At 37.4% G+C, this 25,048-nt stretch overlaps 2 protein-coding genes across 3 annotated transcripts; both read right to left on the bottom strand.

Annotated features, from left to right (window-relative positions):
• Positions 1-1,324: 1,324 nt before the first annotated feature.
• Positions 1,325-15,348, bottom strand: LOC105044304 (clathrin interactor EPSIN 3). The gene is given in 16 exon segments (XM_010922155.4): positions 1,325-2,229; positions 2,375-3,193; positions 3,196-3,415; positions 4,525-4,594; positions 4,596-4,713; positions 10,322-10,500; positions 10,574-10,669; positions 11,119-11,160; positions 11,322-11,663; positions 11,742-11,887; positions 12,013-12,096; positions 12,441-12,519; positions 12,597-12,676; positions 13,645-13,696; positions 13,952-14,083; positions 14,968-15,348. Coding segments are annotated over 15 exon segments (2,874 nt in total). The 5' UTR covers positions 13,987-14,083; positions 14,968-15,348; the 3' UTR covers positions 1,325-1,717.
• Positions 15,349-17,062: 1,714 nt separating this feature from the next.
• LOC105044305 (cytokinin riboside 5'-monophosphate phosphoribohydrolase LOG1) lies at positions 17,063-21,923 on the bottom strand. Of its 2 annotated transcripts, none has more exons than XM_010922158.3 (7): positions 21,714-21,923; positions 20,735-20,832; positions 20,585-20,615; positions 19,907-20,006; positions 18,562-18,632; positions 17,596-17,739; positions 17,063-17,403 (listed from the first exon to the last, which is right to left on the bottom strand). In XM_010922158.3, exons 1-7 carry the CDS (start codon positions 21,831-21,833, stop codon positions 17,311-17,313), a joined length of 657 nt encoding a protein of 218 aa, XP_010920460.1. In that variant the 5' UTR covers positions 21,834-21,923; the 3' UTR covers positions 17,063-17,310. The 2 variants fall into 2 exon arrangements, with proteins under 2 accessions (XP_010920460.1, XP_073111375.1); XM_073255274.1 differs by having other exon boundaries at positions 18,514-18,632.
• Positions 21,924-25,048: the final 3,125 nt, after the last annotated feature.

Here is a 25,048-nt window from a genome sequence, read left to right on the forward strand (position 1 = left end):
GTTCGGATGATACAAGCCTTATCATGCGTAGCGGTAGAAGGGCTTTGATTCCGCTTCAATGCCGACAGGAGTTATGCAGGATTCACCCTCCGTGTGAATCAACCGTTGGATCGCGCAATGGCCGTTTCAAGATCTGTACGGATGAAGAAGTTCGGAGTATTTTAAAATCTGTGCAGGACGTAATTCAATTATCGACATTGTTAAAGAACATCCACCGTTCTTTTATGCCAAAGATACAATCCGAATCCGTATGTATGCACTCTCGGCACGACAGCTAGTAGCTTACTAGCTTATTTGAGGGCTAAAGTTGCGGTCTACAGATTCGCGTGAAAGGTGCAATATGAAATCATGGTCAACGGGGCCGGTAGAGAGAATGGAAACTAGCCCTTTTCACTACTTAAAAGCAAAAAATCAGTTCGAGTCAACTCATATTATAATAGAGAGATGTGAGGAGAGATGCTCTCCATAAAATCCATTCAAGTGATGTTTTTTTTTTTTTTAGATCAAGAGGTGCTTATATTGTACCAAATTAATTATAAAAAGGTCTCCTATATTAAATCTTTTTTTAAATGTCACTTGGAATGAGAGAGAGAATGAAGAGAAGATGGGAAGTCGAAATATTCTCATTTAAAATTGTTGTTTGACTTAGGGATATTGTTTTGTTAAATCGAAGTGTTAATTAGTTGCCTTTACTAGTACTTCTTGCTCTCACCATTGGGCACTGCCGATATATTCTTTAGTCTGTTAGATCTTGAACTTGTTCCTAAAATTCCTGGGTCGGTGATCTGTCAGAGATGATGCGTGCATTCTGCCACAAGGTCGATAGCGTAGGTGAAGCTTCGAGACTCTATCATATGCCTAACGCATCACACGTCAGAACTATGTTTAAATTTCTGGGTGGCTGTTACTTTTCAAAAAAAAAAAAAAAATCTGGGTGGCTGTTTTAGCCTCCAATTTAAGTTAAAAAAAAAAAAAAAAACAAACAAACACTAGCAGAAACTGCCTGTGCTACCATCTTTGCTGTCCCGTTGTCAATATCGATGAGTCAGTGAGCATGCCATCATTTTCGCCATGAGATGAAGCTGCTGGCTTGCCCATGGTTTTGCACTTTTTTTTAAAAAGAAAAAAGAAAAAAAACAAGTGCGCATTCCTCTATATTTTGTATTTTCACACCAACAAGGACATTTGTCTGTAAGCATTGCGGGCATTCCGTGAAAATGTAATAATATTTTCAGAGGAAATCTTAAAAATTTAACATAAATAGAAGAGCGTAAACTATTCAGAGAGTGTTTCATCTGCCATAGTAACCTGACAATATCAGATGTCATCGTGCCAAATTCGGATGATCTAATGGAAAATTTCTCAAAATTCAACAAGGTTTTTGAATATGAAAAAAAAAATGACAACTCAATTTATTTTCCTTCCAGCAAACATGCTGGAACAAATTTAGGAAAAAAAATCCACTAATGAACCTCGAATAATCTATCATCTACATAACACCACATCAGATACTAGCAGAGCAGGCCTGACTGCCAACACGAGACATTGATAGAATCTTAACGCCCAAACAATGAACGGAAATTACACACACACATCTTAATCAACCTGCTTAGTAAAACCAGTGCCACCAAATCTCACATTCTATTGCAACTTATACTGCAAACATGTGACATTTGTGTTCGTTTCTCCTCCCAGTTTTCTTCATGATTAAACTCTTTCATCTATACCCACCTCCATATGGCTGTTGCGAGCCATAGTTACCCATACCCATCGTGGGATTGTAGGCTGACAAGCCAGGACCCGGAGCCATGCCAGGAACGGAAGGCATTCCGGTGGGAGGTTGCATGTGTGCTCCTTGACCCATGCCCATGTTCATCCCCGTTCCCATACCCATGTTCATCCCCATTCCCATGCCCATAGGTAATTGATTCATGCCCCCACCATACCCGCCCATGCTCATGCCAACACCCATTCCCATGCCAGTTCCTCCACCCATTCCCATGCCCATGCCCATGCCCATTCCCAGGGCAGGGTTGATCGCGGGATTTGGAGGTGGGGCAAGGCTACTTGCACCAGCGCGACCGATACCAGAGCCAGCTCCCATAGCTTTGCCCATGGTGATGGTAGATGTCACAGGAGTCACAGCAGAGCTTTTCATCTCTTTTCTCTTCTCCCTCCGATTGATGGCCTCAAAGTCAATTCCAATATCTGCTAGGGGATTGACTTTAGCTGCAGCAGAAATCAGAACTCAATGAACAAATAGTTAGAAACAACAAAGATCAGAAACAAGAAATTTTATCTTACATCGCGAAGAATTTTTTAAAATGGTAAGACATTTATGGGAAAAAAGTAAGCGAAAACAGCAAGCACTTACGTCCAGATATGTTCAGATCGATAAGACCTCGGCTCAATGTGTCTGCCCAAACTGCAGATTTTGGCTGGAATTTTGATGGCTGAGCTTTTACAGGAGGTAGAGCCGAGGTAGTGGAAGTTGCTTGTGAAGCTACCGGAGTGGATGCAACTGGCTGGAAGGGAAGGTTATCAGATGAAGCTGCATGCATACTAGCTGGAGCTGCAAAATGCGCTGCCTGTGATGTAGCTGGAGCAGACTGTGGAGTTGATAGCTCTGAATGGGGGAGAAAACTCATTTGAGCCCCATTTGTAGGTGTTGGACCTGCTGGTTGAGCTGTCTGCATGCTAGTTGGAGCTGCACAATGAGCTGCCTGTGATGAAACTGCAACTGCTTGTGGAGTTGATAGGTTTGAATAAGGGAGAAAATCCATTTGAGCGCCATATGTGGTTGTTGGAGCTGTGGGTTGAGCTGCCTGCGGACTGGCTGGAGCTGCGAAATAAGCTGCCTGTGATGAAACTGAAGCTGCTTGTGGAGTTGATAGCCCTGCACAGGGGACGAAACTCATTCGAGCACCATTTGTGACTGTTGGAGCTGCAGGTTGAGCTGCCTGTGTAGGGATTTTGGCTGCAAGGCTCATCTGTGGTAGAATAGCTCCCTCTGAGTGGGGAAGGAAATTCATTTGAGCACTTGTTGTAGTTGTCATAGCTGTATGCTGAAGTGCCTGTGAAGGGATTTCAGCTGCAAGGCCTGTTGGCGGTAGAATATCTGCGAGAATATCGCTGTTTTCCTGTGTTATGGGCAACTCTGGAGCCAAAAATGTAGGACCTGCAGAAAATATTGACTATTTGCTACAGTTGGAGCGTAAGTAATATCACCCAAGGTGTCACCAAAATCAAAGTTTGAGAATGCTTCCATGGCTGGGGCTATTGGTGGTTGAGTTTCAGTACCACCAGCTGATCCAGGAGGCTGGAAGGAAGGGGCAGCTGTGAAGTCTTGTGGCTGAGGCGGGAATTCTTCTTGAGTAGCCTTGAAAGGGGAATCTCCAAAAGGATTTTCAACAGGCTGGGCATAGATAAAATAGAAATCATGATTGTTCGGCAATGGAGAATGAACAGAAGGAATACGGGATTAGAAGGTTTTTAAAGGCTTCTCATTCTAGAGGAAAAGGATTGCTAGTGAAAATCATTTGTGATTATTAAAACAAATCCAGACCACTATTTTCCAAGTCAGTTGCTGCATAGAGTGCAGGAGACCGGCTAGCACTTCTGCAACCGATGATGCTTAGATAGATACCCAGATGGATTATATCAAATATTAATAAAAAGCAATTAAGATTCATAAATATATAGAAATATCTAGAATATTAGAATAAATAAGAAGAAATTGAAGGAAAAAATAAATTAAACAAAAACTGAAACAATGTGAACTTTATGTTTCTCCTCAAAAAGTCTTATGCTTCTCCGACAAATTATAATAAAGTAGCTTGATGATCCAAAAAAACTGCCCAGTAGGCGGTAGTTCAATTAATCAACAAGCAATCATAGAAAAATCAATACAGAGTTGGAACTAAACAACTGTTACAGCAAGCTTGTAACTTGGAAACAAACTAAGTGTTTATGCACAAAGGGGGTAAGGGGAAGGGTGTTGTTGATAAGCCACTCACCTAAAACATCAAAAGCCCTCACTCACCCTGCATAATACATGATTAACTCCAAACTACTGTCCAATCTGACCCATCAAGGTGCACCACTAAGCAGCAGGGCATCACATGGTGGCCACTTTGGAATTAGGCCCTAAAATGGCAGCCAGGTGATTGCCCAAGCTCATGCAGTCACCTAGGCACCCAAAGGACCACCTTCCAAAACAGTTATTTGGCAGAATATACAACATAAAAGTATGTTCTATTTCTATTCAACATCTATAAATATTTGGCGCAAAAAAAAAAAAAAAAGAAGAAGCTGATTCATCTGAGTTTTCATACACAAAGTATTATCTAGGACTGGAATTTATATGTTTTGGGATTTAGATTAAAAAGAAAAAAGTTCACTTTTTAGGAGAATTCGAAGAGATAAGATCATGACAAGTCGTAAGAGTACTAGATTAACTAGCACCCAGGACCAAATATGATACTAAATCAGATATAAACGCCCAATATAGATGACCAAATATACCTGGTTTACAGTAGCAGAGGAAGTTGATGGGGCAACAGGATTTGTCCCAAAACCAGAATTAATGGCATATCAGCTTCAGAAGCGTAATGCCAGAAGGTAAAGTCATCAGAGCCATTGAATTTGCAGAATCTGGTGCTGATAAGTATCCAAAAATGTCCAACTCTTGATTACTTGCAGCAGGTGGAGCAGCTGAGAAAAATGAAAAGAAGTCAAAGTAGTTTGGCATGTGGTGCTTGCAATTACTGTGTATCCAAAATAACAGGTTGATGCACATGATAGTTTTTTTTCTTTTTGGTAGAAACAGATGATAATATTAAACAATAACGAAGAACTCATGCTTTAAATTCTTCATCAAATTTACAAAAACCACTCAGATATTACTACTTGCTTCATCAATTGATTTGAAAATTCATTTGAATCATACAATGCATATAAAGAACACTGAGAATCAAGCAATCCTTTGACAGCTTGAGACTTCTTGTTGTCACAGCCACATCGACAATGGTACCAAACTATCATTTAACAAAACCTCATGATTTTATTTATTAATGATAATAAACTAACTTCTATAACATTTTAATACTAGCCCAACCAGCAAAGGATTGTCTCCAATTACAAAGATAAAAGGATCCACATGAAGTATCTACCTAGCAAGCGATTCATTATGTCAAATTCTTGCACATGAGCCAACCTTTGCTGTAGAGAAAAAGAAGCCAGAGCAAGTTGATCTTTCGATGTTTCTAATGTAAAGTGGTTACATGCATAATACTGATCGGAGAAAAAGAAACATTAAAGAGAAGAAAAAAAAACACAAATGGTTGGAGTAGGGAGCTAAACAGGGAGAATCGGCACTGAAGCACGATGAAAAAAATTGAAGCAAATTCCAAGCTCTCGTAAACCTTTAAAATGGGTCGAGCTTCTTTTAGTTTTGGAGAAACTCAGAACTTGTAATATTTGAAAGCAAAATGAAGGAACTGTGTTACATTAGTACTCCTGGAAATGTATAGTAAAAGCAAGAATGGACTGAGCCCATAAACTTTACATCTTGGTATCAGGAATCTTCCTTTTAGGGTGATGCATCTGTTTGTGAATCTCCTCAGAAGCTTGTCCATGCAACTCCTTCCTAAGTGTTTTCTACTTTTCTTATTAAATTTTTTTACGAGACCTGCTTCCACGTAGCATCACCCAACACACTTCCGGAAACTAAGCTTGTTGTAGATAATTTTAGTTCTTCTAAAATTAAAGGTGAAAAGAATGCGATCCTTCAAACACAAACTTTAAGGAAACAGATATTCACAAACTATAGAATGTATGGTACAATGATGAGCTAGACAGAATCCCAGAGAACATAAGCATAGTATTACTTGGACGGACAAAATCTTAAAAACCATATTGCTAGTCTCGAAATTATACTATTAAACAAAAATTCTTGAAACAGTATTATTAGCATAACTTCAGTCGAACTGATGAGTTTCAGAAAAAATATTACTAGATCTAGTCAGGCAAAATGAGTACATGTATCTATTAAACACTTTAGAGTTTACATACACAAAGTAGATAATGCATAGGTGTAAATTTGGAAAAAATGCAGGAAGGAGTCAAAGGGTATCTGAAATTTTACTAGAAAAAACAGCATTTGTTTTATTAGATAGAAAGCAAGGAACTGGAAGGGCAAATAGAAATGTTTGACAATTGGGAAAGCAATCATGAATGAACAGCCTGATTTTACAAGCCTGAAAAATCATAAAGTTGGGAAGAAAATGAATTCCAGTTGTGACCACCATCAACCATTTTTTAGCCACACTGGCTTAATTAGTCATCAATAAAGCAACAAGCCCAATTTATTGAGACTAAGTGAAATGGCTCAAAGTTCTAATAATAAAATATTGAAGAATTATAATATTCATTTTTTCCCAAACATCCTCCATGAGCTTCAAGATCATGATTTGAAAGGTTAAAAGAACTTCTGAACCACCTAGACTGTTTGTGCTAAGCTGTCTGATTTTAGGGTTATAGGATGACGTAAGATTGGTATCTTTCTCCAACAAAGAACATCAGGGAGAGCTTGCATTAACTCAAATGACAGAAAATTGGTCATTGTTAATCAAATATTTTAATCATCTGATATTATCGGTATATAGAAACCGATGAACCTGAATGGTCAGCATATCAAGCCACTTACCAGTTTAAGAAAAATGAAATGCGCAAGAAATAGTATTGCCAGAGCTGTTATGACAACTTCCAACATGTTGACTCTCTAAAGGCCACAGAATTGTTAAAGGCATTAATTAAGATGTTCAAGATGTTTATTTCTTAAATCCTGCCTCTGAGAACCAGTGTTGATCTTATCCATGCCAATCCTAGGCAGCCATCTTGCTAGTCAGCAACAAAATTTTGGAACAAAGTGGAAGAAAACTCATTGATATTGCCACTGACTGAATTCATTCCTTTAATTTTTCACAAATTTGTTATTAGTGATTTTGCTAAGAAAAGAAGAGATTTGTAATGAAAAGTTGGGTAGAAGTTGTTAGCTTGACGGATTATGTGGACAGAGGTGTATTTAGAAGCATATAATCTACAAGGAGCTCTCTCTAAACTAAGCTTACTGTGCAATAGAATTAGAAAAAGATATACCTCGTATAATCAATACCCAGAAGTAAGAAATGATACACCGCTGGGGTAGTAGTGATGACTACAGAAAAACTTTTAGCTCTGATGTCTAAATTTTAGATCTGAAAGGTTAAAATGGAATTTTTAGGTAAACATAGAACATCATGTAAAGTTTAATTAACTGGAGTAGCCTTGGAATGCTGGAGTAGAATTTGTCTAAAATAAGTAAATCAGACAAGGATCCATGGTCTTTCTTCGAAAAAGATAATTTGGAACTAATTCTGATTTAGAAACAAAATTCTGATTGGGTAAAATGGCTCAAGATTGTGAGGGATTACAAGGGTCATTCTTTCAAAGTAATTAACTAAACGCACTAGATTTAGACCAGAAATTTGATATGGCATCTAATTTAGTTTTATGTAAAGAACTGGAATGAGGAAAATATGACGACAACAACAAAGATAAAAGAGACAAACTAAAAGATTTTCAGCCAGAAGAACTTGACCAATAGTCACAATCCACCAGCAATTCATCATCTTACTGCCATTAATATTATAAATATATCAAAGCATGAATAAGAAATATTTTTGATGTGATGTGAACTTGCCTAAGCAAGAATGAACTTAGACAATGATTCGTGAGAACACCTTCCAACAACAAAATATGTTAATGAAGAAACAATAATCACCTGATCAGAATTTTTTAAAACAAAATTAATGATTCTCAGAAACCTTGAGTGTGATAACTATGAAAATCTATTACAAGAAACCATGTCATCACCATGCTTTGGTCTAACTGGAACGGGAGATGAAAAATCCTCAGAAATGCAAATGACCATACAACTTTTGAATCCAGATGGTTTGTCATGTTCTTATATGGTATCCATATGTTGTATCATTTAATAGTAGTAGAAAATAATGAATCATTCTAATCAAGGATGGACTCTTGTGGTGAGGTTTTAAGCAAGGTTCACCATCTCATTATTGGATCCTGTTAATCAAGTATGGACTCTTGGTACCATCCTATTACAATATTGGATCATATATCGGTACCATCCTATTACAGTCGATACATATTGGTATAGATTGATATGACAAACCTTTTAAGTCTCGATATCAAACCCAATATTACTACCTTGAAAGTACAAGTTATGCCTCTGTATTGGCACATAGTACACTGTTGGAATCGGCACAACACATGCCATGTGTTGGTATGGGGCGTACCAAGCCTCCATATTGGAGTAGTACCATACTGGATCACTATCGTATGCCCCTGCATCAGCCAATATAAATCAGTACTTAAAACCTTGCTATGGGGTGGCTCATTAGGTCTTGGTTCCCAAAGAAGAAATTAGATATCAGCTATGAGCTGAATAATATCAAATTTCCGGTCACTGGTATTGTAAAATGAACATAATAATTAGGAGCTAAACTACATAGAAACTATGTGCGCTAGAAGGCCTAAGCTTAAGAATTAGTCTGCGTAGACCTTACCTTAACTAGTGAGACAGCCTTTTAGGCTGCTCGTATCAACTGTAACTTACTAAACACAAATGTTTCCCACTAGAGGCTCTAATTGACTAAGGGCTTCACCTCAACTTTGTATACCAACAACTTCATGCATGCATGAGCGAACTACAATGATCAACCATCAGTGGTAGTCGTAGTCCATAATTACTTCTCTACCCTAAGAAAACTATGATCCAAAAAATGCAAGAGTCAAGGCAAAGAACTTTTCAGACTTGAATATCCATGGTGCATCTCTCATAGGGTTTTTGAATGGCTGCTTCATTCCGACTACTTTATCTCTTCAGCCATCACAAATTAGACTCAGCAAATGTAGTGCCCGTGGCTTTGCATGTATTTCTCAAACACAAGAGAACAATCACATGAATAGATTAATTTTACATGACCATTCAATGTGGAACTAGCACTCAGCATATAATTGAATCAAATGAGGAATAAGGATATAATGGATGGCTATAATTCCATTAACTAAGAAAAGTTATGGATTATATTTCTATTGCAATGATATTTTATGAGAAAAGATAAATAAATATATATATATGAGTGACTCATACTTTTCAAAAACATAATCTAGATAGAGTAAATCAAGAGTGAACAAACTGAAACATTGTACTCAGAGGCTTCATAGTATATGAGGCATATAAGGTATATTCACATGGAGCATGGAACACGCAAGCCTTACAGCCTTATGAATCTCCAGTCAAATAAGGCATTATGTAATATATAGTAGAAGATGCCAAGGTTTTACGTCCCAGCGGGACTGAGGGCATCCCAACCGTCCCATACCATTCCTATAAGAAAACGGGATCAAGATGGGGTCGAGACTCCAAAACAGATCCATGTAGGGAGAGAAGAAGAAAGAGAAAAAAAAAAGAAAAATGAAGAAAGGGAAAAGGTGAAATGAAAGAAGGAGAAAGATGAAAGAAAGAAAGGGAGGAAGAAAAAAAAACAGAAGGAAAGAAAGGAAGAAAGAAGAAAAAGAAAGAGAACAAGGAAGGAAAGAAAAGAAAGAAAGAAAGAAAAGAAAGAATAAGGAGAGAGGACACCAGATATCTACTGGAACAGTTGTCGGGACAGGACGGGATAGCGGGCATCCTGTTCCATAGAGATACCAGGATACCTCTATCCGATGAGATTTAAAACTTTGGAAGATGCATCATTGATGTTTATCATGATGTTTCACATGATCAAACACATTTCTGCTGCAAGATTTGGCCCCCACTTATGGTGGTATATGAGACGTCTGTTCATGTATTTAGGGCACCCATGTAATCACAATTGTGATTTACTTCCAACCTCATTACTATTTCTTACACTGTAAACCAGTGACAAACATTCATGGTGGAAGTTAGCATATGCATAGCAGATGTTATGATCATAATAAAGTTAATGTGGTTCTAGTTATAATAGCAAAATAGCTGCTACACTTCTTGGTAAAAACATATGCTGAAGTAGGCACAAAAATTATACAACTTCAAATATGAACATGAGATTGTTTTGGCAGGAAAAAACTGAACCAAAATATCTTTGTTTAAAGCCCATGCTTGTTGGTAAAAGCATATGCTGAAGTAGGCACAAAAATTACACAGTTATGACATCAGTTTAGATTATTTTGGCAGCAGATTTGCAGAAACCCAACAGAAAGGCCAGATCTTTGTTACCTGCCCCTGAACCACGCGGATCAAACTCATCAAACGCATCAACTATGTTGTCTTGGGCTGCCACTGATCCGCCAGTGACGGTAGGGTCTTGACTTTGACTTGCATCTTTGGAAGAAGTTGCCTCAGGTGCAGCTGGTGAAGATGTATCATCCACGGTTGCTTCTATGGTCCCTCCATCACTTAAATTGAGCATGATGTCAAAAGAAATAGATTACATCAAAGAATGTTTTCCCAAACAATGTAAATCCCTACCTCTCATCCTGCACATAGTTTTGGGCATCCCTTTTTGCTTCCTCATAACTAGGTGGGGCACTAGCATTTTCCTCAGAGAGTTTGCACTCAAGTTGTCTGGTGAAACAACTAATTATTTAGGTTTCAAACAATGGTCCGCAAACATGGATATGAGCAACGATTAAAGTTTCAATACTTGTACTTGTCCCAGTTTCATCTTGGGTCAGTACGGTACAAGGATGGGGGTCAGGATGGACAAAATGACCACTGACAACATGCATGAAGAGGGAAAAATTGGGGGAAAAAAGAAAATACTATGGGATGCCAAGCCATCCTGAATATCAGATGCAACCATTCCAAGCCATCCTAACTGCCAAACTGGGATGGTCAGAACATCCTGGTTCTTAAGCAACTGGCGCCTCAGGGATGTCCTGAGTACCATTTTCTCATTGGAACGGTATCGATGGGACATGCTAGGACACACTAGGATATTAATTTTAGACATGAGACTTCCAGGAACTCAACAATTAAAGGATGACCATGAAGCACAGTCACATGGAAATTACCTTCCATCCTGAACATGGTCATCAGCTCTTGCATCACCACTTCTGCACCATAAAGAGGATATTAAGTACCTTGTGTATTTGAAAAAAATTACTTACAGAACAGAGGGTTTACTCTGAAAGTGAATATTATTTAATTTAATCATGACGAAGAAGTAATATATACATATATTTTATTTGAAATAAAAGGAAGAATTAGCATGTACCGATATGAATAACGGTCATCATCATCAATGGAACGATCTGTATCAACATCAACACTCCTACTTCTTGACCTGAATCGGTAACTATCACTTCCACGACCTCTATAATTCTCATCTCCATAAGCTTCTGTTCTGTAGCGTTCACCAAAATCCCGACCATAGCGATCACCATCCTGACTAGATGAGTCCCCACCTTGGCCATATCTGTCATACCCTGAATCTCTTTCCCTACCATATCGATTTCGATCTTCATCTCTATTTCCATAACGACCCTCAAAACGATCATCATCAAGGCGATCATCATGTCCACGTGAATCGGGCCTATATGTTCTGCCACCACCATACCTATGCAATATAACAAGATACTAAATTTGCAAAATCTATCGCATAATTCAACATTATTTGTTAAAGACATAAGCTCACTTTTCCTTGTTAGCAGCAGCTTTCTCTCTAAGCTCCTGTATCCTTTCTTTACTGTTTACTAATGCAACAAGACTCTGAGATTTCCTCCTAACATTGCTTCCCTGATCCCTCCCACTAGAATCAATATACTGGAAGTCGGACAAAGTCTGACAAATCAGAGAAAGGCTACACTCATAACCATTGCAAGTTTGATAAATTCATGCCAAAAACAAGTTAAATAAGTTTCAGATTCAAGTATAACAGAAGAATGAAAACAGGTGGCATAGACTACCGATATTTGATAAGCATGTTCCCTGATTTCATCAATTACACGTTCAGATCCATGTGCTACAAGGTACTCCAGGACAGTCAATGCCTGAGTGTCAATGGAATGAGCTATTAGAGCCACTTGCTAGCGGAGAGCATACCAGAAAAAGAATAAACAATTTACAAAGTTCAAGAACTTGATCAACACACCCATTGTGGCATTGTGTCAGTGCATAATTTATTAAAAAATAGTTATACATTCAAAACATTTGAGACATTTACCGAAAGTCATTAACTTATACAGCATAACAGATTGCATGAAAGGCAGCATATGATAAGATGGAAGAAGATTGTACAGACATTTGGACATTTACTAAAGGTCATTAATAGATACAGCATAACAGTTTACACGGAAGGAAGGATACGACAAGACAGAAGAAGATTGTACAGCACCTTATAGACATGACGCCAATTTTTTCCAGTATCATTAATCCTCTTCCAGATGATCACCATGATAATCTGATATTCATGACTGCATTGAAATGTGATTAACCTTGTTGCAAAATAGAGAATGCAGGTAACCTAAAGCAGATGTATCTGCAAGCTTACTAGTTCCGGGTGGCCTGTGCAATATCTGCCAGATGCGACCCATGAGGACCCCAAGCTTCATTGCTTGTCGCATCAAGCACCTGGAATTTGGAGACAAGAATACAGATATTAATTCCCTGGAGGTGAATGAAAATGAAAATCTTCATCCTTGTTCATAGTATTCTTGTTGAAATCTGACTTGGAGTTTACATAATTCAGGAAGTTCCTGTTTCCCATTTCTACAGCATTGCTATGTTAAAAAGATACTTGGCATCGGTGCGAAGTGTCTAAGTTTCCCCCCAAGCATTCATCATTTCAACCTCCAAAAAACTCAACACAGGGATACTTCCAAATGGTAATGTTACAGGAGTAAAAATATGTAACATTTCAAAATAGCTGGCAACTAGAATAGCTTTGACTATTTGCTGAAACTCTTCTGTTAAAGAAAACTCAGATTCATGGCATATAAACTTTTGATGTGGCTCTCCTCTATAAGAGTCTACATACCTTAGTGATTAGCAATAAAATAATTGAGAACTCAAACACACGAGACATGCTGATACTTTTAATCAAGTAGGACACTCCATTGTTGAAGTGTCTTCAGAGTTCAGAGTGTTATGCCATGTCATCTCCAAGTGTCCAAAAGAGTTAGCACTCCAGAACTCTGAAAAACTAGTGTCCAAGCACCAAAGCTGCACCATGTTGGATTTTGCAGTCTAACGTGTATAGCCTCAGGATAAGTTTTCTCCTTTTGCTTCATTGATTGGAAGGTCCTGGAGTTTAATGGAATTATGTATTTGGAGGTTTTTGTCACCTATCTCTCCTCATTGGTCACCTTGTAGTCTTTTACGCATTCACAATGGTGAAATCATAGCATTTCTCAGGGAGGAAAGGAGTTGATTTCATGCTTCAGCGTTAAGCTTAAATTTAATCAAATAGCCCTCCATCTACATGGAATTGCAAGGCAGATCAAAATCATATGTTTCTCTCCCTACTAAAACATGTTGCTTAATAAAGAAAGGCACACAGTACATGAAACCTAAAAGGATGCCAAAATCAGATAACCAACCTTCTGCTCAATACCGGGCACCTTTAAGACTTTCTTGTTCACCTCTCTCTTGCTGCAAAAAATTAGCAAGAAAAAAGATTGAAATAAGATCTGGCCATACATCTGAGGACACTGCAATCCCCACAGGTCACATTGACTGAAAAGTTAAAATACTTCATGATATTATCAGACCTCTTTATCCAATGTTCTAACCTGTAATGCACTAAAGTGACAAATTTTCATTGATATTCCAATTTCTGGTATAGTACATCACATGAAACAAAATTCACAGAATCGGATGATCATATAATTCATAGATAAATCTTACAGATCTCTAAATGTTTGATCAAAAGCTTTTTTCATGGTTCCTTTGGTTCAGATACGAAAATTTTCCCTTCAGCTGAAACTTCCTTTCAAGTCTTTCTGCATAATCCAGCAAACAACACTCGTTGACAGTCACCTATATGTAACAATATAAAAGTACAAAGCATAGAATTAAAAGGTGTGAGAATCCAATAATGGAACGTTAAAGGCGCAACTTAATAGAGAGTTTTGTAAAGAAAATCGTAAGGATCAGTTGTTACAATTTTGAAATGAAAAACAGTAACCATGTGAAATGTTTTCGAGAAAGGAGCTTAAAGAACAGATCCATGTGCCCTATTATTGAGACTGGAGACTTCTACAAAGCAAAGATAATAAATAATAAGACTGGCATAAAAAACCATTAAGTAATCCAGAAACCCAAGAATTCAAAATAATGGATAGCGTCCAAAGGAAATAAATAAATAAAGAATCCATTAGCTACCATCATGACTTGTCAACAATATAACAAACTATTCTTTTTTTCTCCAACCATGCAAAAATCCTATGTGAATAGGACATAACACACTTGCATTTTAAATCCAGAGGTTGATTCAATAAAGACCACCGAACCAGATCCATGTCACCTAAAAATTCTTTCAGAGTCCCATCTATAACCCAAATATATCAAACCACATGATATATTCTGGATGATAGCAAGGACCACCTGACCATCCAACTAAAAAGTTCATCGAGTCATTGATACTGCAATCGAAGTGCACAATATTTAACTCTGTAAATTACAGAAGAAGAAGAATAAATGCTCTATAACCAGTCAAAAGTGCATCAAAATTTCCTCAAACTTTGATAAATAAAATTGAAAAAAAAAAAAAGAAAAAAAGAGCAAAGTATTTTCACGACTGGATCAATACCAATGATGCAAGGCAAGAACGGACCAATCAAATCCCTCCCCCCCCCCCCCCCACCCGACCCCACCCACAGGCAAAAAAAAAAAAAAAAAAAAAAAAAAAAATCTCGTCATACCCCGGAACCGAGCAATGGGAATCGAAACCTAATCCGATTAAATCCGAGGCAAGACGGAACCCTGGAATTGGGACCAAACGGAGGAGGGATCAACGAACATCGGCCGAAAGAAGGAGATCAAGAACCGAGCCGCTAAATGCCGAGCGGGAGAAGGATCGGATGGATCCAATCAAAGGAGACAAGGGAGAGAAAGGGAAGGAGAGTGGGGGAAGGAGGAGGGGGCGCGGATTTCGGGGCAAATATAGCGTAGGGTTGGTGGGAGAGAATAGAAACGAGGGGTTTCTATTCTGTCCCTCTCCCTGCCCCTGGCTCTCTCCTCTCCCACTCCTTGCCTATTCTTACATATATTTTGAGAGAGAGAGAGAGAGGGAAAAGGAATACGCGACGCGCGGCGGGCGAGGGATTCGCCGGCTCTCATTTGACGGTTAAAAAAAAAAAAAAAAGCTGTTAGAGGGAATTAGCCGTTACACCGGTCGAGCTATTGGATTTCGGGGTTTGGTGAATCACCCTGCCGAGACTCAGCAAGCAAGCCTGGTTTTCAATAATTTGACTGTTTCGCTAAGGTATCAGGAGTGCTATAAAATTAATAACAAATCAGATGGAATAAATTAGCGACGGAAAAAATCTGATTTGGATCAGCAAACCTTCATGAACCCATGCCAAATAAACAGGTTCGAATTGGTCATTTTTAAGTTGGGTCAATCCGAAGTCACCTTTTTTAAATGCTTAGGTTCGGGTGTAGCTTCCAAACTTGGTGGGGCACCAGAGTGGAACCAATTGGAAATTAGCCGGTTCCCAAACTAATGAATCATGTTGATTAGTTCATTTAATTAATCGTTAATTATTATATGTTCTAAGTTTCTTTGTAGTTATGATGATAACATGCAAGTTGAATATGACTTTTTTGTGACATTTGCTTGCCGTATTTTGTTCTATTTTTTAGTTACATGTAATTGACAAGTAAAAATTAAATGATTTAGTGCACCGCATAAATAAGTATAAGTTTTACATTTTTTTCAGCCCAACGACAAATAGGTCAGTTAGGGGATTGGATATTTTTGACTCAAATGCTTCGACCCACCATGAACCCGGGCCTACGTGACCCATTACCATCCGCGGGGTGGATCGGTGAGATATGAAAGGTGCAGAAGGAAGAAAATGAAAAAATAATAATAATAAGAAAGACATTAGACCTTTTTCTAAAAAAGAAAAAAAGAATAAAAAAGAGAAATACTTCACTTCCACAAGCTATGGGGCTAGTGCCTTGTACGACAACCTTAATGTGTACAACGCCATCATGTATCACTTGGAGCCTCGTTATTAAAGGAACAGAAACTCTGATTTTGGTACAGTTGAATTTGTCAAAGGATAGTCTAACTAGTTGAATTTGTGAAGGGATAGTCTAACCTGGTGATACGGATTGATGTTTTGGGTTTTCTGTACTGCTAGGTCATGGAAGACTGGCTTTTGAAAGGAATAAAAAAAATGATGATCAGAGATAAAAGTTCTGGGCTTAGAGATTGAAGAAGAAAGTTCCAGTTCTGCATTCACTCATTCATATTATTCACGGGCATAGATTGGGGGTGCATCAGTTCAAACAGAAGCTATTCAGAAACTGTCCTGTTTTATCACTTGGAAATGGGAATTGAGATAAAATTAGTAGATTCACAAATGCCCTTGTTTTCTATAGATGATTAGAACAATCCTATTAGCTCTGAGCAGATGCCTGGTCCAATTTGAAAGAGAGAATTTTTAGCTGGTCCCAGAGAAGGATTGGGATAAGTTCTGGTCCCTTCCTCTTTTTTTTTTCTCTTTTTTTTTTTTTTTGATAGAAACGTTCTGGTCCAATTTGAAAGTGCCAAATTTTAGGCGTTTCCGGTGAGGGACTGGGCCAAAAAATTATAAGACTGAAGCCTTGCTCTTTTTCTATACAATAATAAAGTATTGTAAGACCGAGTTCTTGATTAAGCATGGATTGTGATATTAATGTTTGCTTAGTAGATCTCGTAATTATAGAGAACGAAAACAGGACCACATCTACAGACAACTTATTTAGGTGCATGCATGATAAGAATGCTTTATTTTACTAAACATATTTGGCCAAGAAGAAATATTAGATGATATTCCATAATTTCTATTTAAGAAAGGTTGAAGGAACGCATTCCATGTTCAGGTACCTTGTGATAACTACAAAAACAACAAAAAAAGAAAAAGAAAAAGAAAAGAAAACTAAGCATTATCTCATACAACAAAGCTTTGGTCATTTCAACCTACCCCTAACACTAGCCAAAGTGTGGTTTAATTCCCTCCAAAGCCTGCCTGCCAGCATCAACTTCCTTCTCCCTATCTAGAAACATCACATTTCTGGCAGTGTCCCAGCTGCTCCATCTCCCAGTTCGGCTTGGGAGCAACTCTTTCATGGCGAGGGAAGTATTCCTATGAGGACACAAAAACATGGAAAATTCAATGTCTGCAAGCTGTAATAGATCAATACATAAAAAATGTTCACGCTTTTGCCTTTTTGTGTGATCATACATTAACAATAGGTTCATTTTACATAGATGAAACAATATCAACAGTATATATATATGCTGCATTTGGCTGCAAGTCCTGTAAATTTCCAATTACCTCTAGTTTCTTCACCAATTCCTTCGCTGTTGGAGCTGAAACAATGATGTGGCGGGCGCTTGGCTTAATGAAACCTTCCTCCACAGCTTTATCGATGAAAGATAATAATGAGTTGTAGTAGCCATCTACATTCAGCAATCCCACCTGCAAAGATTCCGAAAAATTAAATGATTTTGAGAATGCATCTACTTACACAGCTACGCTCAAGCGCGCAGGCACATATAGATCCAAGAAACTTTCATATTATCAAAGTTAATATAGTTAAAACCGCACCCCATTTTTCTCACTAAATAAAAATGGTAGAAAGAAAAAAATAAGCATTTTGCAGCATAGTTGACCAAATTACTTGTGTTTCAGGTGAGTCAACCTAACGAGCTGGATTAGTCTGAAACTGAGCTCAAAACTTAATTTTGTGAATGTTTAAGTTGACTTAAGACCAATATAACAGGAAAAGAGACTAAGGTTGACTTTCAGGTCAACTGGGCAAACTTTTAAAATGTGTAAAAGATAAAAGAAAATAATAAAAATAAAAATGGTAAAAAAATAAGTATTTTTCATCAGAGTTGACCAAATTACTTGTGTTTGAGGTGAGTCAACCTAACAAGTTGGATAAGTCCGAAGTGAGCTTGAAACTTAATTGTGTGAAGGTTTAAGTTGACTTAAGACCATAATAACAGGCAAAGAGACTACGGTTGAATTTCAAGTTCACAATGAATACAACAGGCAAAAATTTAAAATGCTTAAAAGGTAACAGAAAATAATAAAAAATATATGCTACTTAGTACTTGAGTTTGAGATCAGTCAACTTCACAAATTGGATAACTCTAGAACCAACCACGAACATTTTGCAATGACTTGGAAAACCAAAATGAAATAGTAATCCAAGATATGACAGGTGACTGCAGTCGAAATACATACACAAAAACCTTGGTTGGACACAATTACTGGAAGAAAGCATCTCATTACCGGCTTGTCATGTATTCCCAGTTGAGCCCATGCAATCACTTCAAGCAACTCTTCAAGAGTTCCATATCCTCCTGCAAAGTACACTAAATCAGCTTTAAGCTATAAAGAATTACTGTTCCGAGACTGCTCAAACATTTTCCCGCTAGTTATTAGATATTTCCCCTGGTTTAGTCCTTTCTTGGAAAGCTCCTAACAGCTTGCCTTCTGCTTAAGAAAATCAACTTCTGAAAGAGTTATCGATGAAGATAACAGTAATTTAGTGACAGGAAGTGTGAAGCAATTGAGTACCCGAGAGGGATACTATGCATTAATTTCTCATCTGAACCAAGTTGTTCACAACACAGCCAAGAATTTGACTAGAACCAAATTAATTTTTATGCATCTAAAGAATAAATACAAACCACTTTATGAGAAAAGTTTAAAGGTTTACTTGTAAAACAGAGTATTGGAGAGATGTCAATTATCCTATCATGTATTTTTCACTCAACGTGAATGCTCTATGCTTCTAACATGTGGGGAAAATTAAGAGAGCAACAACAGCCCTTTTCTTATCATACGATTATTTTATTGAACATTCAGAATTCTTTCAGTTACGACCGATTAGAAAGAACATAATTTTAAAGCATATTATTCAATTCTGTAGACTTCTATCATATTTTCAGAAAATTATATGGAGCTTCTCTCTTTTACAATTTTAGAAATTAGAAATGGGTTTTAGATGTATTTTCCCCTCAAGTTCACGAGATTGTTTTGACAGTTTCAACACTTCACTTGGTCATTTAGAATCCCATCTAAAGTCTGAATAATGAGAAGCTTATTCTGAAATATTAAAACTGTTAAAGCCTTTCCCTCATGCTGCAAGAGGCATACAACATCTCTGAGAAAGATTTAAGTACGTGAGAAAAATCAGAGATATATTACTTGCCATAAACCATGACTATCGAGCTTTTTACCAACTACTTGGGTGCAAAGGTGACAATACAACTTAAAGAAAATTAGAAATTTAGTGGTTCCATTAAGATAAAGTTAATCCAAAAACTTTTTCTTAGATTTTAATTGAGCGGACCTTTGTAAATGGAGTTTGAAATTTTGACATAACCTGAAACTGGAAAAAATGGGCATCTTGGTTTCGAAACTAGGAAAAATAAAGGAAAGGAGAAAATGGATATCTTAACAAGAAGAAGGACAAAAAAAAAATGAAGTTCAGAAACTAGCATGGGTTCTACCTTGATTTTAGTTCTCTTTTTCTATACCTTGAAGTCTTAAATACTAAGTAGTCTCAAGAGTATCATATTTGTCTACTTTATCGCTTGATCTGCTATAGGAGTTCAGGTCTTACACTAACCAGGTAAGGCAATAAAGGCATCAGACTGTCTGGCCATCTCTGCCTTTCTCTGGTGCATATCTGCCACTGCTTTCACCTCTCCCACAGTCTCACCAGTAATCTGTCAAAAGTTACCAATAAAACCAATAAAGATAATCTTTTTGCATGAAATAGGAGGTTATGAATGAACTCAGCGAGAGAGAGGAGGAGATGGAGTGGTATTGGGGTTCCTTAAGCTGGGAGTTTCCAAGGGCATATTAGTGTATTTTATGCTGAGAAGCAATGATGGTTGTTGTCGGAGGAGGCAAAAATTGAGACCTAAATTTGTTAATATAAGACATACAAAAGGACAGCCTAGAGTGAACATCTAGAATACTGGAATATATTAAACCTGACAAAAGATGAGCTTTCAATTAGCAGTCCTTTCATACCCATAACATGCAAGGGAGTTCTTGCTTGAAGAAAAAATATTCTTATTTTATGAAAAATCAAAAAAACACTAAACGTTAATTTGGAAAAAAAAAAATTGATGAAAACAGGTGATTATAATCTAACTTGTAAAAAAATTAAAGATTTAATACCAGGAAACTTAAAGAGAAGGTATCAAAAAATGCAGAAGAAGACAGGATACACATTCTCAATTTTTTGAACTGTTAATAATTTATTTATTATTAAAACATAAGTTAATAACAGAGATACCTCTGGAGGCATGAGAGTCTTGGGAATAACTCTGCATAGAGATAATGATATGTTAAAATGAGCTAAATGAAAAACAAAACAACATGATTTCACAAAAGTACCTAGACATATATATAAAAAATCATGAAATGAGTAAGAAATATCACGTACCCTATCACATGCCTCCCACCATCATACACAGCTTGAGAAACCAAACCCATTAAGCCAACACTCCCTCCGCCATACACCAGATCAATGTTCCTCGACACCTGAAACCATCCAAACCATTTATTTCAGAAAAGAAAATCCAAATCGTCAGAACAAGAATACAACAAAAAAAACAAATAGAATGAAATCCAATTAGTGGAAACCCCTTAAATTATTAGTGCAAAACTCTTTAATGTCGCATTTACACAGGAGATAGAGAGAGGTGGGTGGGGGCCTCTCGTACTTTCCATGGGTAATGGTTTTTAGTTTTAGGATTTGTAAATGAGAGGGACCAGTGGATTAATGGCAATCCATATCATTGGGAAACATGTTGGAAGTAAAGATAAGAACAGATAGAGGGCAAAAGAAAAAGAAAAGGAGGATTTATGACAAAGACTCCAATAACTAGTGGAGAGGGAGAAAGACAGAGGCATAGAGATACAGAGAAGGAGAGAGAACGTCAGGGAAGCAAAAGTAATACCTAAAGAGTCAAAGGAGCGATGAAGGCACACCCTGTTACCATCATGCTTTTTGAGGAAAAAAAAACATTACAAATATATACAAATATACGAAAGTTCGAAAAAACCATTACACATTTATACAAATATAAGAACGTTCCTCGGAATATTATATTAAGTAAGAAGAAGAAGAAGAAAGAGATGATGTCTAATGACAGGCACCAAATTTACACATCCAAACAAATTACAAATTCGAGCAGCATGCGAAACTTGAGTTTTAAACAATAACCGGTAAAAATAAGATGCAGATAAAGTTAATATAAACCAAAAGAAAAAAGAAAGAACACTCGGGTTTTACGCATTCCAACCGTTAGAAATCTAAATAACAAAACAAGAATTTTGCGTTAAATAATAACTAAAAGATGCACTCGAAGTTAGTGGTAACGAAAGAAAGAAGAAGTAGGGACCAAGGCAGTATAGGATACCAGTTCCTTGCCAAGCTCGATGGCAGCATCCTGGTAGCTTCTCTTCTTCCCCTGGCTACTTCCACAGAAGACACAAATCCTTTTGAATTTGGACTGATTCATTTCTTTATCCCTCTCCATCTCTCTCTCTCTCTCTTAACTTTTTCTCTTGCTCTGTTTCCTCTCCTGTTTTTTTAGCTGGTGGAACAGCAGAATACAAATGCCCACCACGGCCTTGGGCCCTTGAGTGCGCCACCATGCGCTTATATAAAGCACGCCGGGGGGCTCTCGCACGTGCTGACAGCCACACGCGCGCCCGCCCATAAAACACGTGGGAAAACAATGGTGGGGCCAACAAAAGGAAACAATGGATGAAAGCGTGTCGGCTGTTTGACCTGTTTCCTTATTAATGGATTTATTTATACGTTCAGGTTGTGTCTTTCGCGCGAAAGAACGATTGATCTTCTTTCGCGATACCATCCGTTGGATCGCCGCCCATACACATCGCAAAGCACCACAAAATCTCTATTGATCAGGATGCACGGATCTCGAAGTGAAGATTGCGCAATCCATCGGTGGATCCGCGCGAAAGAAATTTTCTTTCTCGTGAAAGATACAACCCCCGGAGTCACTGAGTTCGACGCACTTAACATCCAATAATTCAAAAAAAAAAAAAAAAAACCTCCACCACATGAGCCATTAATATTTATACGTGACAAAATCATGATAATGGAAAATAATCTGGATAATTTATTTTTTACCAAAACTAAGATGAAATACTTGGATGAAGTAGGGAAGGATGATGGTCCAAAAATTTATAAAATAGAAGATAATCATATTGGATCAATTAGAAACTCTATAGAAACCCAAAGAATAATATATATTACTAAAATATTAGTCCTTCCATCATTGTTTTATTGGAGAATATATTAAAATAGTTGATGATCCAATCTAGACTTTCGTAAAATGTGTTTAATGAAACATAGAGAAAAATATTTTGCTTAAATCTTTTTTTTTTAATTTTATGATTTATTTTTTTTAAAATAAATATTTTATGACTTATCATTTTTTATTTAGAATAATTTTTACGAAAAAGCAATTAGGCAAATACACCATTACTATTACGATAACTTGTTAATTAAGTAATTCATTTGTAAAACATCCAAACCTCACTCTCTCTTCATGGAGTGTAATGCTATGGGGATTTTGTTATGCACACAAAACAATTATCTTACCATATAGCAAGCCATAGTTGTGCAATTTATAAGATTTGTTGTCCTAGATTGGTTAATTATCAAGTTGCCAGATCATACAGGCTCATTTTAAAAATTTTTCTTATGTGCAAGTATCTCAAACCATCTTTGTTTCTGGAAGTCATATTTATGCAATTCATAAATAGATAAAATTATCACTTCTTACTCTTTTTACTCCATTGCTTTAGTTTTCCGACTAGCTTGAGAATTGACTTATTTTTCTCTCTCTCTAATTAGACACTTCCCCAATTTGATTAGGAATCAAAATTTGGATCCAAGTATCCCACATATACTTCTAAAGCAATAGATGATCGTAGTCCTCTATCAAGCATTTCTTATATAAAAAATATACATTATACGCGCATGAGATCTAATCCGTTCAATATTTTTTTAAATATTTTATGAAAATTTGATTTGATAAAACTTCTGAGGTAAATTGACCACTTGCCAAACTTCATGTCATGCAAATTAGAAATATACATTAGCCAGGTAACAACATTATAAAATTTATTATGTTCAGGCTGTTAAATTTGTTCGTATTACATGAACCATTTAGTCGAAATTTTTGTCTTATTATTATGTGGTATATCTTAAAGTACAAGTATTTAGTTTGGATGGTATTACCTCTCACTTCTCTACAAGGTGATGCGGGTTTGAGGCTTGGTGGGGTTTTGAGGTCGGGGTTTAGCTGAGCTGGATAGAGTCTTCCCAATCTCACAAGAAGAAAAAAAAAGAAGTTTCAAGTCTTTGTAAATTTTGCAAAAAAAAAAAAAAAAAAAGAAAAGAAGTATCTATTTCGTGGAAAAAATTCATATTGCCTTTTTGACGTTCGGTCCACGCTTAGCCTTCACTTGTATTTCCTCCACATGGTGGCCAAGATATATATGATAGAGAAAATCAAGGACAATTCAATGCAAAGGATTGGCTGATGCTTACAGGCAAGCGTGCATGGCATCTAGTACTGTATTCAAGCCGTATGAAATAAGGGAATTGGTATCGGAATCCACTTGTTCCTAATGTCATTTTACTTAGGAAGAGTGAGAGCTAAAAATAAGGGGAAAAAAATAATCTTTGCCAATGAAAGTCGTCTGCTTGTATCTATGGGAAGAGAAAGGGTGGGGGTAGGGGACCACACGCTTTTTATCCAGGGACATGGAGAGTGTGGTGAGAAGGGTAGCCAATGATACTCTAGCACTGAAGAATTGGAAGGACACCACCTCATATCAATGGTAATATTTTATAGTCTTCTCATCTCCTTGCGCCCTTGCTGCCGCATGAAGAGGAAACAATGTATTTTTATTCCACACGCTCACCCAATTCCCCATACCTCCTGGCCTCCTTTCCAGACCAAGCATGCTCTCGATCATCCACGCCGATCCTTTCCCCTCATTCCGGCCCGTTGCTATCATTCATTATTTAACACCTCCCCCCCGTCCTCCACTTTCCACCTCTCAAAATCTAAATCCCACTACATGTACCATTTCTTCTATTTATTTATGCCTCAAGATTACCTCAATTGTGTCATAACCTTTCTCCAAGGTTTCTCTACCTTTTTCTACTCTAACTCCCATTCCCCAATACTGTAGGAACTGAATGTTGTCTGTTAAAATAATACCAACACTTGTACAATGTTTGGAGATCCCAAACTCCCTGCTCTCCGGGCTCTTTCTCCCCCTTTTAGCTATTTTTTCTCTGTTTGTGGCTTTTTATGGTCAATCCACATCAGACAAACGAATAAAGAGGAAAAAAAAAAAAAAAAAAAGCGGAGCGCCCTTTGAGAAGTGATGATCGAGGCTCGCACTGTCGCACGAGAAATTTATTTTAAGCAAAATTTGCACGAGAAATTCATGTTGTTATTTATCTATAGATCGAGCGCCAAGCACTCCTCATGCATGTTTAATTAGCTCGGAGTTGTGCATTGCAGTTGGTACTTGGTCCTCATCCTTGCCTTCATCAAATTGAAGAGACAAGCAAGAGAAAAACATGAGGTCCCCGACCACCTCCACTATCGCGTCGCCACCAAGTCGACACGTACGTAGCTCGTCTATTGAAGCATTTGTCCTTCGACCCCAAGAGAAAAAAAAAAAAATGGAAGCATTCCAT

Source organism: Elaeis guineensis, chromosome 4, assembly GCF_000442705.2.
Source record: "Elaeis guineensis isolate ETL-2024a chromosome 4, EG11, whole genome shotgun sequence".
In the NCBI taxonomy this organism is placed as follows: Eukaryota; Viridiplantae; Streptophyta; class Magnoliopsida; order Arecales; family Arecaceae; genus Elaeis; species Elaeis guineensis.

Coding starts and splice junctions, on each gene's coding strand:
- LOC105044305 (XM_073255274.1), bottom strand. CDS start 21,833: ATGGAGAGGGATAAAGAAATGAATCAGTCCAAATTCAAAAGGATTTGT. Junction 18,633..19,906: donor TGCCTTTATTGCCTTACCTG/GTTAGTGTAAGA, acceptor TGTACTTTGCAG/GAGGATATGGAACTCTTGAA. Junction 17,404..17,595: donor AATTGGTGAAGAAACTAGAG/GTAATTGGAAAT, acceptor GTGTCCTCATAG/GAATACTTCCCTCGCCATGA.